The following is a 13,456-nucleotide window of genomic DNA, read 5'->3' on the forward strand; positions in this document are numbered from 1 at the left end:
AGATCCTTAACCCACTGAGCGAGGCCAGGGTTTGAACCTGCAACCTCATGGTTCCTGGTCGGATTCGTTAACCACTGAGCCACGATGGGAACTCCTCTTTTCTCTATTTTTAAGTTATCTTGTAAGATACATTAGTTTTGTAATAAAAAAAAAAAGTCATTTTCTATTTAAATGAAAAGTACCCAGGGAGTTCTCTTGTGGGGCAGTGGGTTAAGGATCCAGTTTGCCACTGCAGTAGCTTGGGTTGCTGCTGTGGCCCAGGTTGGGTCCTTGGCCTAGGAACTTCCACATGTCACAGGCACAGCCAAAAACAAAGTACCAAACAGTAGTTTTAAAGTTATTATTATTATTTCCATCAGGAAACTCCCATCAGTGTACTTCTACTAGTATGTTACCAAGTTGTTAGAAAGCATAACTAATTCAGTGTGATGGATGAAACTGGTTGCTGATTCACACAGTTAATCAAGGTGTTTAATCATGAGTCTTGGAAAGTCATACGTTTTAATTTCCTCTGCTTGGTTCCCAGACTTTCTGGTTTAGGGCTGTGTGTTCGTGTAGCAGTTTTTATTCGTCGTATGACAGATGTCTGTAGCCTCTTCAGCTACCTAATGGGAGGAGAGTGGCCACTTGTTTATTTTGCTCAGTTCTGAAAAGCATTTCACATGGAGATGCTTATTAATTTGCTCTCATTTCAGTATTCTTTTATGTATGTTGTAAAGTTTCTTTTGTTTAAACATTTTAAAATAAACCTCTTGGCTTAGGAGCAGGGAGGGAAGGGAAGGAAGAGCTGGGCAGCGTGTGTGTGATGACAGAGTGGTATATGCTCGATAAAGGGCTAATGGAGGATGAAAAAGGTTCTACCAGAGAGAGAGACGGATACAGAAGCAGCAGTGCTGATAAGATTGGCACGGTCTCTCCGAAGAAATGAGTGGAATCTTTCTTAACTCCCCTAATACCTTTCATGGACATGTAAGTTTCATTTTGGAAACCACAGGCACTTACCCACATTTGTAATTGTGTGATCCCAAATACCAACTTTTTTTCCATCTCATGGAGCTATGGTTTTGTTTTCTTCCTTTTCCCTAAAAGTTTTGCTAAAATTGTTTAATTGACTTTCTTGTAAATGCAGAGGGAAATCAGCATGGTTTGGAGCCGCATTTATATGATTTATTGTATGTAGATACAGTAAAATTTATGTGGCTGTTTAGTTCTGTTGTAATTCTGTTCTTCATTCTGATTCACGTGAAGAAAGTATTGCACTATTTCCTAGAGTTTATATAAAGAGAAGTAATTATACTTTGCAAAAATTTACTGAAAACGGAAACACCCAAGGAGTTTGCATGGATTCTTTATACTGAGATCAGGTGTGCATAGGTTGCATAAACTGAGGCGTTTGAAGAGAAGAACCTGATGTTTTTTGGGTAGGATTCTGAAAATTAAGGGAAGTTGCAGTTTTGTTTGTTTCATTTTTTGTTTTCTTCGCTTTTTAGAGCCGCACCTGCGGCTTTGGAGGTTCCCAGGCTAGGGGTGGAATCGGAGCTGTAGCTGCCGGCCTCCACCAGACCCCACAGTGGGCTCCGAGCCGCATCTGCGACCTACACCACAGCTCACGGCAACACCGGATCCCCAGCCCACCAGCAAAGCCAGGCATCGACACGTGTCCTCGTGTGTACCGGTCGGGGTGATGACCGCTGAGTCCTGGCGGGACTCCGGGAATTTGCATGTTTAAATGGATTTCGCAGACGGCTGTTAATAGGGTTCGGAATTGAATGAATTGCTTAATTCATTTGTAAGACTCTTCCCTTACTGAAACAGAACAAATGTGAAAAAAGAAAAAGGAACGCGAGACAACCTCTAATTGAACTCTTCCAAGAACTGGAGAGCACACCACACAATTTATTCTGTCAGATTGTGAAATTTGCAGAGTTCCTGTCGTGGCGCAGTGGTTAACGAATCCGACTAGGAACCATGAGGTTGCGGGTTCGGTCCTTGGCCTCGCTCAGTGGGTTGAGGATCTGGTGTTGCTGTGAGCTGTGGTGTAGGTTACAGATGCAGCTCAGATCCCTCATTGCTGTGGCTCTGGCTTCGGCCGGCGGTACAGCTCCCCTTAGACCCCTAGCCTGGGAACCTCCGTATGCTGCAGGTGCAGCCCTAAGAAGACAAACAAGCAAACAAAATTATGAAAGTTGCAAAACTTCGCTTAATCATTTACTAAAAATTAATTTTAATAAAAATACATCTGAAGTGTTTTTTTAAATTGTATTTTTTTGTTTAGTATGCATAGTTTCAGATAAACAGTAGTTGTGAGTGATGACTGCCCATCATACTTCGGTAAACCCTACTGTCTAAGAATTCCTATTGATGTAAGAAGTCCTACGGAATATGCGCTTTCCCACATGTTAGAAGCATTTAAACATATGTTCATACAGAATGAGTTTAAAGTAGGCAAATGTCATGTTGCTTTTCCTGGATTCCAGAATTTTGTGGAATCTGCTTTATAAATTTAATAGGGAAAAGCTACCATAAAATGCATCCTTTTTAGTTATTTCGGTCTATGAACTTATTAAATGTTTGGTATATTGAAAACTTTTTTTTTGACTGATAAAATTGTACTTTCTTAGTCAAATACCACAAATAATTTTGCTGTTAGTGACATTTTTCAAAATGTTGAGCAGCTTTTAAAAAAATGAGATTACTGACAAATGAATACCATGAAATATCATATTCTCTGGATTTAAAGGGTAGTTGTCTTCCTGGAAAAATCTGTGTGTTTTTTAAAACCCTAGAACTTCCCTCCCCCACTCTAGCCCCCTGTAAAATATGTTTACACTCGGGTAATTATAAATATATTTTTCACCCGCATGAGTGTTCAGTATTACATTTTACATTTGAACCGGATGTAGGTCAGTTTTTTCTTGGAGGGACTAATTTTTCAAATGCAAGATACCCACTTCCTGCTTCTGATGGTGCGTGTGACATTTCTTAGTCATCAGTATGACCCAAGAAGCCCCCGCACAATCCATGCCTTGTAGGGAGAGGTGCTGACTGGGTAAGAATCCCGGGCCGATGCAGACCCTGCTCCGGAGAGGCAGTAGCCAGCGGGGCCATCAGTCCCACCCCCGAGCCCAAAGGTAGGAAAGAACCTCAAACACAAATAGCTTCCAGGTGATGAGCTGCCGGGGAAGGGCTTTTGCGAGGAGCCAACTCGGTGTCCTTCCCCCGAGGGGAGAGCGAAGTAAGTGGTCAGGAGCAGGACGCCCCCAGGCGCAAGGGATGATTTGGGGGCGGGGGCTGGGCTGCGACGGGATGAGCAGGGAAGGTATGGAGCGAGCCTGTGCGGAGAAGAGCCGAGCAGCCGCCCAAAGAACCACGAAGAGACGCGGCGGGAAGGAGGTCACGCGTCGACCTGGGCAGAACCTGAGCGTAAGGAACCCTCTGCAAGGTCGGACCGCTGTGACCTCTTCTTTGCCGCAGCTTCCAGGGATTCTGCTCTGCCAAGTGACCCAGGACACGTACTGGTGATCTGAAACCAAAGTTTCACAGGAAAGTGCTCACTCTTTTTTTCGGTTCTGTTCCTTTTCTTCGTATAAACTTTGGGTTGTGTGCGCTAAACGGATTTTGCGACTGATGACGAGGTTACACCTGCTAGTTAGAACACTGCGTTTCGGGTTTTAGTTAGACCGCTCGGGTTGGAGCTCTGGCTGTACCCTCCACAACTCTGTTCCTTAATTCTGACCCTCACATGCCTCTTATATCAAGTAGTGCACACCTCCTAAGGTTTTTGTGAGAATTGCTTGTATTCGAAATACGAGGTGTTAGTGCTTAACGTACTCTACACACCTAGAAAATACTCAGTTGCTAGTAGATGCTGTTATTCTTCTAAGTGATCAGCCTGGGCTCTGAATGTGGATTTGTCTGTTTCCAAAATCTGAGTTCTTAGAATTTTTTAATTGAATGTATAATTTACAAACAATTATAAACTGAAAAAAGAAAATCAGTCTGGATATAACGTGTATTTCCTGTCATTCGTCATAGTTTTTTTTTTTTCATGCTGTATTAAATTATAAACATTTCCCATGTCTTTGAGAATTTTTTTTTTTTTTTTTTTTTGTCTTTTTGCCATTTCTTGGGCCTCTCCTGCGGCATGTGGAGGTTCCCGGGCTAGGGGTCCAATCGGAGCTGTAGCCACCGGCCTGCGCCAGAGCCACAGCAACGCAGGATCCGAGCCACATCTGCAACCTACACCACAGCTCAGGGCAACGCTGGATCGTTAACCCACTGAGCAAGGGCAGGGACCGAACCCGCGACCTCATGGTTCCTAGTTGGGTTCGTTAACCACTGCGCCACGACGGGAACTCCCGAGAATATTTTTTAAATAATATTCTACCGTTTTGTTCTCTAGAGGCAGGAATATTACGCTGCATCGGAAAATACATATCTCCTTCTGGTTTTTTAGTCAACGCACAGTTAAGTTTTATTGCTGATTTTAACACTTCCTTATGGGAATGGGAATGTCAGTCTCACACAAGAGTAAGGAGGCGGGTGGTGAGGCTCCTCTTGTCCACGTCCTTCAGCCTCAGCAGGGATCAGCTCCCACCCGACGACCCAGTCTGTCTCTGTGTTATTTCCCAGCAAATCTCAGATGACTTCTTATCTTATTGTTCAGTATTTCAGTATATATCTCTAAAAGATAAGGAATCTTTTCTAAACAAAAGAACAGTGTCTCTTTGAAACCTAAACAAGTTAGAAGAGGTTTCTTCATGAAGCTCCTGAGACCTAATTTCAGATTTCATCATTGTTCAGACTTTTAAGTTAAATTTGTAAATGCTTTGTTTGAATGAGATGCGGAAGAGGTCAGTGTATTGGTGTGTTGGTTCACGTGTCCTTTGAGTTGGCAGTTTGCGCATCTCCTTTTTCCTGCCTTTGCCTGCTCGGAAGTTACCAGTTGTAGGGACTGGCCATTTTTTTTTTTTTTTTTCCCACTGTACAGCAAGGGGGTCAGGTTATCCTTACATGTATACATTACAATTACAGTTTTTCCCCCACCCTTTCTTCTGTTGCAACATGAGTATCTAGACATAGTTCTCAATGCTATTCAGCAGGATCTCCTTGTAAATCTATTCTAAGTTGTGTCTGATAAGCCCAAGCTCCCGATCCCTCCCACTCCCTCCCCCTCCCATCAGGCAACCACAAGTCTCTTCTCCAAGTCAATTTGTGTTGTACAGTTGTAGCAGGGTCCGCAGAAGCTTGTTGCTGTTTGATGGAGAGCCAGTAATTGTTTTTGTATATTGAAAGTGTTGCTTTGAAAAAGGGAACAAATCTGATGTAGCCTCAGATGACTAAAATATTTGCTCCATGGTCTTTTACAGTTTTTTTGACTCCTACTTAGCGTTTCCCACCATCTGAATTTTCGCGACGGCATCTCCATGGTGTTGTCTCATAGGTTCTTCCGTCCCCTCTACTTCCTGTAACTAGTATTTGGATCCAGAGTCTTAATTACATTACATTTATGTTTGACCTTTCTTAAAACTCATTTCATTCATGTAATACCTCCCCAACGTCTCTCTTTGAACGTCATTTTTATTAAGATGTCTTTTACATATAACACTGTGCTCCTGTTTTAATTAAGAGTGCAATTTGATGAATTTTGGTGAGTAGACACGACTTGGCAAACCGTCATGAGGACCAGAATGTAGAACCTTTTCCCGTCACTTCTGCCCCTTTGTAGTTGGCTCCCTCCCCTCCGGCACAGCTCCTGGCAGCCCCTGATCTGCTGTCTGTCACTGATGTGCTTCCTCCACCGCTGTACAGCAGTGGCGTCCTTTGGCTTATGGGCTTTATTTCCTGGTGTCCCCTCTTTGACCTGAGGTCTCTGAGAGCCACCTGTTTGGTGGCTGAGCGTCTCCCGCCACGCGGCTGTGTGACTCGGGTCGTTTGTTCACCGGTTGATGTACGTTGGACCATTTCCAGTTTTTGGCCCTTAAGAAAACTTATTTTTCTGTACAAGTTTTTGCATAAGTTTTGAGCACATATGTTTTCATTTTTCTTGGTTAATAACTGTGAGTAGAGTTGTTGGGTCGTCTGGTATGTGTACATTTAAATTTATAAGAATTGCCGGAGTTCCCGTCGTGGCGCAGTGGTTAACGAATCCGACTAGGAACCATGAGGTTGCGGGTTCGGTCCCTGCCCTTGCTCAGTGGGTTAACGATCCAGCGTTGCCCTGAGCTGTGGTGTAGGTTGCAGATGTGGCTCGGATCCCGCGTTGCTGTGGCTCTGGCGTAGGCTGGTGGCTACAGTTCCGATTGGACCCCTAGCCCGGGAACCTCCATATGCCGCAGGAGCGGCCCAAGAAATAGCAAAAAGACAAAAAAAAAAAAAAAAAAAAAAAAAGAATTGCCAAGCTTTTCTGTACATAATAATACCACCCTTCGTTCCTTCCAGCAATATAGGAGAGTTTCACTTGTTCCAAATCGTCATTAACACTGTAGTTTTCGTCATTCTTTCATTCTATTACTCCAGTGCGCCTGTGGTGGTAGCCCATCGTGTTTCCCCAACAGCTGCTGATATTAACCTGTTTTCCCCCCAAGTGTTTATTTGACATTCGTATATTTTCTTTGGTGGCGTGTCTGTTCAAATTTTTGCTCATTGTAAATGATGTACTGGAATTTGTCCTGGTATGTGGAATAAATCCAATTTCACATTTAAAAAAAAATACAGCTATCCAGGTATCCCCGACCCATGTCTTTAAAAAAGCCCATCCTTTCCCACTGGTGTGTGTTTCTACTTCCATTGTAAACACAATTTGTTTGTGTATTTAGATCTATTTCTGAATTTTCTGTTGTGTTCCTATGAAGTAGAATTTTTTGAATCCTAACTAGTAGGACTTAAAAAATATCCCCTATTTCCTTTTTATTTGGTTACTTTGTCAGATCCGTAGCAATAATCTAAACAACTTTTTATAACACGTGAAAGTAGTTTCTCTTTTTTTCAATATTGATACTTTTATTAGCAATGGAAATCATACATTTTCTTTTTTGTTGTCGTTCTGAGGTTTTATTTGCTAAAATTAGCAGTCTAGGAGTTCCCATCATGGCGCAGTGGTTGACGAATCCGACTAGGAACCATGAGGTTGCGGGTTCGGTCCCTGCCCTTGCTCAGTGGGTTAACGATCCGGCGTTGCCGTGAGCTGTGGTGTAGGTCGCAGATGCGGCTTGGATCCCATGTTGCTGTGGCTCTGGCGTAGGCCGGTGGCTACAGCTCTGATTCGACCCCTAGCCCGGGAACCTCCATATGACACGGGAGCGGCCCAAGAAAATGGCAGAGACAAAAAAATAAATAAATAAAAATAAAAAAGTAAAATTAGCACTCTAAAATGCACCTTTGGGAAAAGCAAAGAGCTCAGTGAGAATTAGTGATGCTTATTACCTGTTTCATAAAATCTGATTTTTTGGTTTCAATTTCAAACAGTTGTTAACCCAGTTTTCATGCAGCTTCCTCTGTAATCCATGTAAAAGGAGAGAATAACTCTGCCGTGTTTTTGTTTATCTATAAAGGAGAGCTGAGAAGAGAGATGGGAGATTTGGTCCCACATATTGGTGCAAGTGTAATATAAAATCAGTAGCCATTCTCATCTTTTTCCTCACAGATAAAAAGTTTATAATTCATAGCAGGAATCTATTAAAAATATTTTAGGGTTTTCTTTTCGGTTCTTTTTTGCTAGTACTTAGGTAAAGACCAGCTCTCTTTCCCTTACAGATACCAGCCAGCTCAGGCTTAGAGTAGTCCTGATCTCCGCAAGAAACATAGAAAATGTCTTTACCCCCCTTTGTCCATCGAATCAGTTCTTTTTTGCTTTCATTCTTTTCTTTCTCACCATTTCGACCAAGTCGTTCCTGCAGGTGTATTTATCCCTGTTAAGTTAAATAGCTTAAAGGATTTGTGCAATGTTACTTAGTGGCTAAAAGAACTGTACTGGATTCTAGAACTTTGGAGGGAAGTTGTGATTCATCAAGTCATCCCTCTTCTAAAAGCTTCCTGAAGAGTAAGATATATACAAGCTCCACAGAGAAAGTCAGTATGATAAATAGTTTCCCAGGTCAGTGGGTAAGAGTGTTGCCAAGGAAAAGAACATTCACGATTTTAACTGTGGCTGCCACAGTCTGTCTCCTTGATCTCATCTTGGAAACGAATTTATTCATTTTTCAGACATTCTTACTGAAGGTTACTTTTTCTCCTTTCTTTCTCTTTCTTTCTTTCTTTCTTTCTTTCTTTCTTTCTTTCTTTCTTTCTTTCTTTCTTTCTTTCTTTCTTTCTGTCTCTCTCTTTCTTCCTTTCTTTTAAAATATGTTGGTGGGTGTGTACTACTCTATGAGTGAAGAATTCTGGCTTCATGCTACTGACATTTGATCCTGCGTGCAGGGATTTTTCTTACCAGGCCCTGGAGAGTGATGGTTTTCACGCAGCAGACTAGGTGAGACCACCTTTGGTTCCAGATCGCAGACTCTGGTTGCTCTCTTGTCTCAGTGCTGCACATCAAAGCATTTCCTGACTCCACTCTCTCTTCTGTTCTAGGACCTTTATCATATGCAGTTTTCAGGGTTGTGGTTCTGTGCATTTTAACGAGAGTGGGTGTTCTGTCATAACCCTTCCTTTAATTTTTCTGGACGTCTTAAATATTCATTCATCTGGATGATCTGATCCACCCTAACTTGCCCAATAAATTCAGCTTATGCATTGTTTTACAGATTGACACTTTCACAGTATTATGCCTTCAGAGTATTATATATATATATGCCTTCACTTTCACAATATTATATGCCTTTCCAGTTTTTTTGCTTAATTTGAGTTGAAGGTTTTTTCCTTTTTTTTTTTTTTTTTTTTTTTTGGTTTTAGGGCCGCACTTGCAGCATATGGAGGTTCCCAGGCTAGGGGTCTAATCAGAGCTGTAGCCCCCGGCCTACACCAGAGCCACAGCAACACCAGATCCCAGCCGCGTCTGTGACCTACACCACAGCTCACGGCCAATGCTGTATCCTTAACCCACTGAGTGAGGCCAGGGATCGAACCCACGTCCTCATGGTTCCTAGTCGTTTTCCTTTCCACTGAGCCACTATGGGAACTCCTGAGGTTTTTCTTCTTCATTTAAGAATAGATTTTAGGAGTTTCTGTCGTGGCTCAGTGGTTAACAAACCTGACTAGTTCCGTGAGCTGTGGTGTAGGTTGTAGATGCAGCTCTGATCCAGCACTGCTGAGGCGTAGGCTGGCAGCTATAGTTCCAATTGGACCCCTAGCCTGGGAATTTCTATATGCTTCAGGTATGACCCTAAAAAAAAAAAAAAAAAGATTTTAGTGTAAAGTCTATTTTAGTAAAGTTTTATAGTTTTGCATAAAGTTTTTATTTTTCTGGTTACTTTAAAATTATATAATCTAGCTATTATTATGTTGAGATGCTATTTATTTTGCATGCATAATGAAAAATCATCTTAACTAATAATTCTTAAATATTTTTAGGTTATTTTCTTGACAAAAGTGGATCATTTAAAGTGATGAGAATTTCCTTTTCTCTTGTCAAAATACCATTTTTCTAACCAGGTTTATCGGATAACACTTCCAGCAGTATGTTAACACCTCTGTTGATAGTGGAATCAGTGTCTTAAGTCTGTATTTATTTATTTTATTTTATTTTCCCACTGTACAGCAAGGGGGTCAGTTTATCCTTACATGTACACATTACAATTACCTTTTTTTCCCCCCACCCTTTGTTCTGTTGCAACATGAGTATCTAGACAAAGTTCTCAATGCTATTCAGCAGGATCTCCTTGTAAATCTATTCGAAGTTGTGTCTGATAAGCCCAAGCTCCCGATCCCTCCCACTCCCTCCCCCTCCCATCAGGCAACCACAAGTCTCTTCTCCAAGTCCATGATTTTCTTTTCTGAGGAGATGTTCATTTGTGCTGGATATTAGATTCCAGTTATAAGTGATATCATATGGTATTTGTCTTTGTCTTTCTGGCTCATTTCACTCAGGATGAGAGTCTCTAGTTCCATCCATGTTGCTGCAAATGGCATTATGTCATTCTTTTTTATGGCTGAGTAGTATTCCATTGTGTATATATACCACATCTTCTGAATCCAATCATCTGTCGATGGACATGTGGGTTGTTTCCATGTCCTGGCTATTGTGAATAGTGCTGCAATGAACATGCGGGTGCACGTGTCTCTTTTAAGTAGAGTTTTGTCCGGATAGATGCCCAAGAGTGGGATTGCGGGGTCATATGGAAGTTCTATGTATAGATTTCTCAGGCATCTCCAAACTGTTCTCCATAGTGGCTGTACCAGTTTACATTCCCACCAACAGTGCAGGAGGGTTCCCTTTTCTCCACACCCCCTCCAGCACTTGTTATTTGTGGATTTATTAATGATGTCCATACTGACTGGTGTGAGGTGGTATCTCATGGTAGTTTTGATTTGCATTTCTCTTATAATCAGCGATGTTGAGCATTTTTTCATGTGTTTGCTGGCCATCTGCATATCTTCCTTGGAGAACAGTCTATTCAGTTCTTTTGCCCATTTTTCCATTGGGTGATTGGCTTTTTTGCTGTTGGGTTGTATAAGTTGTTTACATATTCTAGAGATTAAGCCCTTGTCAGTTGCATCATTTGAAACTATTTTCTCCCATTCTGAAAGTTGTCTTTTTGTTTTCTTTTTGGTCTGTATTTATTTTTAAATTTTGTTGATACTTTGCCATAAAACATGATACTGTCTGTTGGTTTGATAAGGTCTTTTAAAAAGTCTTAAAGGAGATGGTTCTTCTACTCAGGACTAATTTCTGAACCTTTGGTACCCTTTGCTAGATTTCTTTACTGATTCTGTTTTCCGCCTGGGATATGTCATTTTTCATAGGGTGTGTTTCACATCAACTTTCCTACTGTGTTGGAAATTTCCTACTGTTCCTACTGTGCTCGTCTCTCCACTTTGGTCCCTGTCCCAGTTAATGAGAACCCTGCACGGCTACATACAAGTTCTTTTACTCAAATCAGTTTGGTCATGTTTTACTGAACATTCCAGGGAATTGTAGCCCTGTAACACCTTTCTGTGCTATGTGATGAAAAGTCCAGATTCTTCAGGCTATTTGTTATTTATGTTTCTTTGTGATTAGGGCGTATATGCCTTTCCAGTCCTCGCCTCTGTTAGGGACTGTGAAGGGTCTGAGGTCTCACCTTGCTTGTACGCTAATGTGTTACCTGCTCTTGTTACACGGATCCTGGCAGAGGGCACGAAGCTCCCGGGTCAGAGTCGGGAAGAGGTCGGTACGCACAGCAGTGGCAGTAGGCACGGTGTTCCCAGGTTCCTCGCTTCATTCGTCTCAGTCCCAGCTCCCACGGGGTGAGGAGCTGAGGACCACGTGACACCTGTTCTTGCTGGCAGGACAGGAGGAGACCCTGAACATTCTTCGCCATCTCAGCCTCCGTGTTTCTTTAATTCATTCCTTCCATCTGTCCACCAGCTTTCTCTCTGCATCGTCCTAGTTGAAGACTCCATCTCAGACGGATGCTTTCTTCTGTACTCGCAATCGTGGACCTTGTGTCTTTGAATGTGCTGTTTATCTGCTGTGTTATCCTGTTCTAGATCCTTCATGGTTTGCGCCGTGGCCTCAGTCTTTCTCTTCTCTGTGCACAGTTGGTAAACCCTCTTGTCTTTCCTGCCATTCTGTGGTCTGGTCAGCGTCTTAGTGTTTACAGGGTGCCTGCAGGGACATTACTTTTTCGGTCTCTCACAGGACACACGAGGACAGTGTATTGTTAAGAATAAGTTCAGTTACGTGGAACAGATGACCCATTTCACAGTGGGTGTAATGGGTAGAATTTTGTTTCTTTTTGTGGGTGGTGGTGGTGGTTTTTTTTTTTTTTTTTCACGAAAGGAGTCTGGAGATAGCTAATGCAGGTGTTGATTTAGCTTTTTAAACAGCACCCTTTCCTGTGAGCGTTTCCATATACGCTCAATGCGAAATTCTTTTTTTTTTCCATATCTGCAATTCCAAATTAAACTCATTCTTTGTATTATGAGTTCCTCTATAAAGTCTTTGCAGAAGATTTACTCCCCAGGTGAAAATACTTAAAGGAACTCTTAAGCTAGATAGTGGCCTTTGTCATTGTTATCTGTAGGTGTGCACACACACACACACACTCACCATCAGTTAGACCCTGCCGTCCATGTCTGTGTGCTCTGTCTTTTGTTACCTCCAAAAAGTGCCTTGAGATAGAAAGTCTGTTTCGTTGACGATGGACCGTTTTAAAAAGAGTGAGTGAACCCTACCTTTAAGCAAACCTTGTCACTGATAGTTAGAGCCTGGAGAAGGGATACGTTGGCAGGCCTGGGAATGTGGAGGTTTGTGTTTTGAGCAGATAATTTAGTTTATAGGAATGAAGTGTACCTGCTACTGAGAGGAACACCTACTGTGTAAAGTTTCTGAACGCACAAACATTTCTCGATGTTATCAAATATATCTTCACATACTCTTCAGAAGATTTTACTAATATCATATGGAAGTAAAATGGAAACTATTATTTCTTGCAGTGCTTAGATGAATATGAAGATGATGAAGCTGGGCAGAAAGAGAGAAAACGAGAAGATGCAATTACACAACAGAACACGATGCAAAATGAGGCTGTTAGCTTACTAGATCCAGGAAGTTCCTACCTGCTGCAAGTGAGTATTTAAAAATTCTGGAATGTCATCGTGATTTTTAATGACAATTTTTAAGTTACTGCTAATAATTTTTCCAGTTTCATCTTGGTTGCATCGACTCCGTTGCAGTGTATTCCTTGGATTTAACCACGCATCCTCCTTATATCCAAATCCTTTTTGCCATAAGCAGTATTGGTTCCTTAGTTCCTGGTCAATGAATATCTTCTAACTGCCTGACTAACCAGGTTTAAACAGTATCAGTTATAAAAATGACCAGGAAAAATAATTACCTTTTTGATCTTAAAACAGTAAGGATTAGTGAATTTAAGGGAGTGGACAATTCTGCTCTAGGCTGATTTTTGCATTAGAATTGTGTAGCAAGTAAAGAGCTGAATAACAAGTTTCTACAAAGTCAGATGTTTAAACATAATAATAAAAACAACTTATATTTTATTGCCAGAAACATTCATATTTCTGTGTAATTATAAAATACTTTTTAAAAGAAAATTTAAGTGAGTTTCAAATCATTTGTTACCTTGAGTTCTTGTGGCACAGGAAATTGTGAGTTGTTGGTACTGAGGTGCCTCGGTTTAAAACAAGTAGCTAGGTAGAATCATTCCACATAAACTGTACTTGGGATTGATCTTGATGTAAGCTAATTTTAAATTAATTTGATGACATTTTGAGACCTTAAGCTACTGTATTATCTTTGCAGAGTTCCAGCTTTAACTTTTTAAATTTATTATGAAAATGCGTTTCATTTATTATG

General features: G+C 41.4%; 1 protein-coding gene across 2 annotated transcripts in view; it reads left to right on the plus strand.

Moving 5' to 3' along the window:
- Nucleotides 1–13,456, plus strand: part of PAWR (pro-apoptotic WT1 regulator) — a 104,096-nt gene that overhangs the window by 57,955 nt on the left and 32,685 nt on the right. For both annotated transcript variants that reach the window (XM_021092812.2, XM_084957788.1), the window contains exon 2: nt 12,577–12,708. In XM_021092812.2, coding sequence (XP_020948471.2) covers nt 12,577–12,708 — 132 coding nt within the window. The remainder of the gene's footprint in view (nt 1–12,576; nt 12,709–13,456) is intronic.

Source organism: Sus scrofa, chromosome 5 (assembly GCF_054392235.1).
Source record: "Sus scrofa isolate SSC_HxYL_T2T_F1_AM1 chromosome 5, Sscrofa_HxYL_maternal_Yorkshire_Landrace_v2.0, whole genome shotgun sequence".
In the NCBI taxonomy this organism is placed as follows: domain Eukaryota; kingdom Metazoa; phylum Chordata; class Mammalia; order Artiodactyla; family Suidae; genus Sus; species Sus scrofa.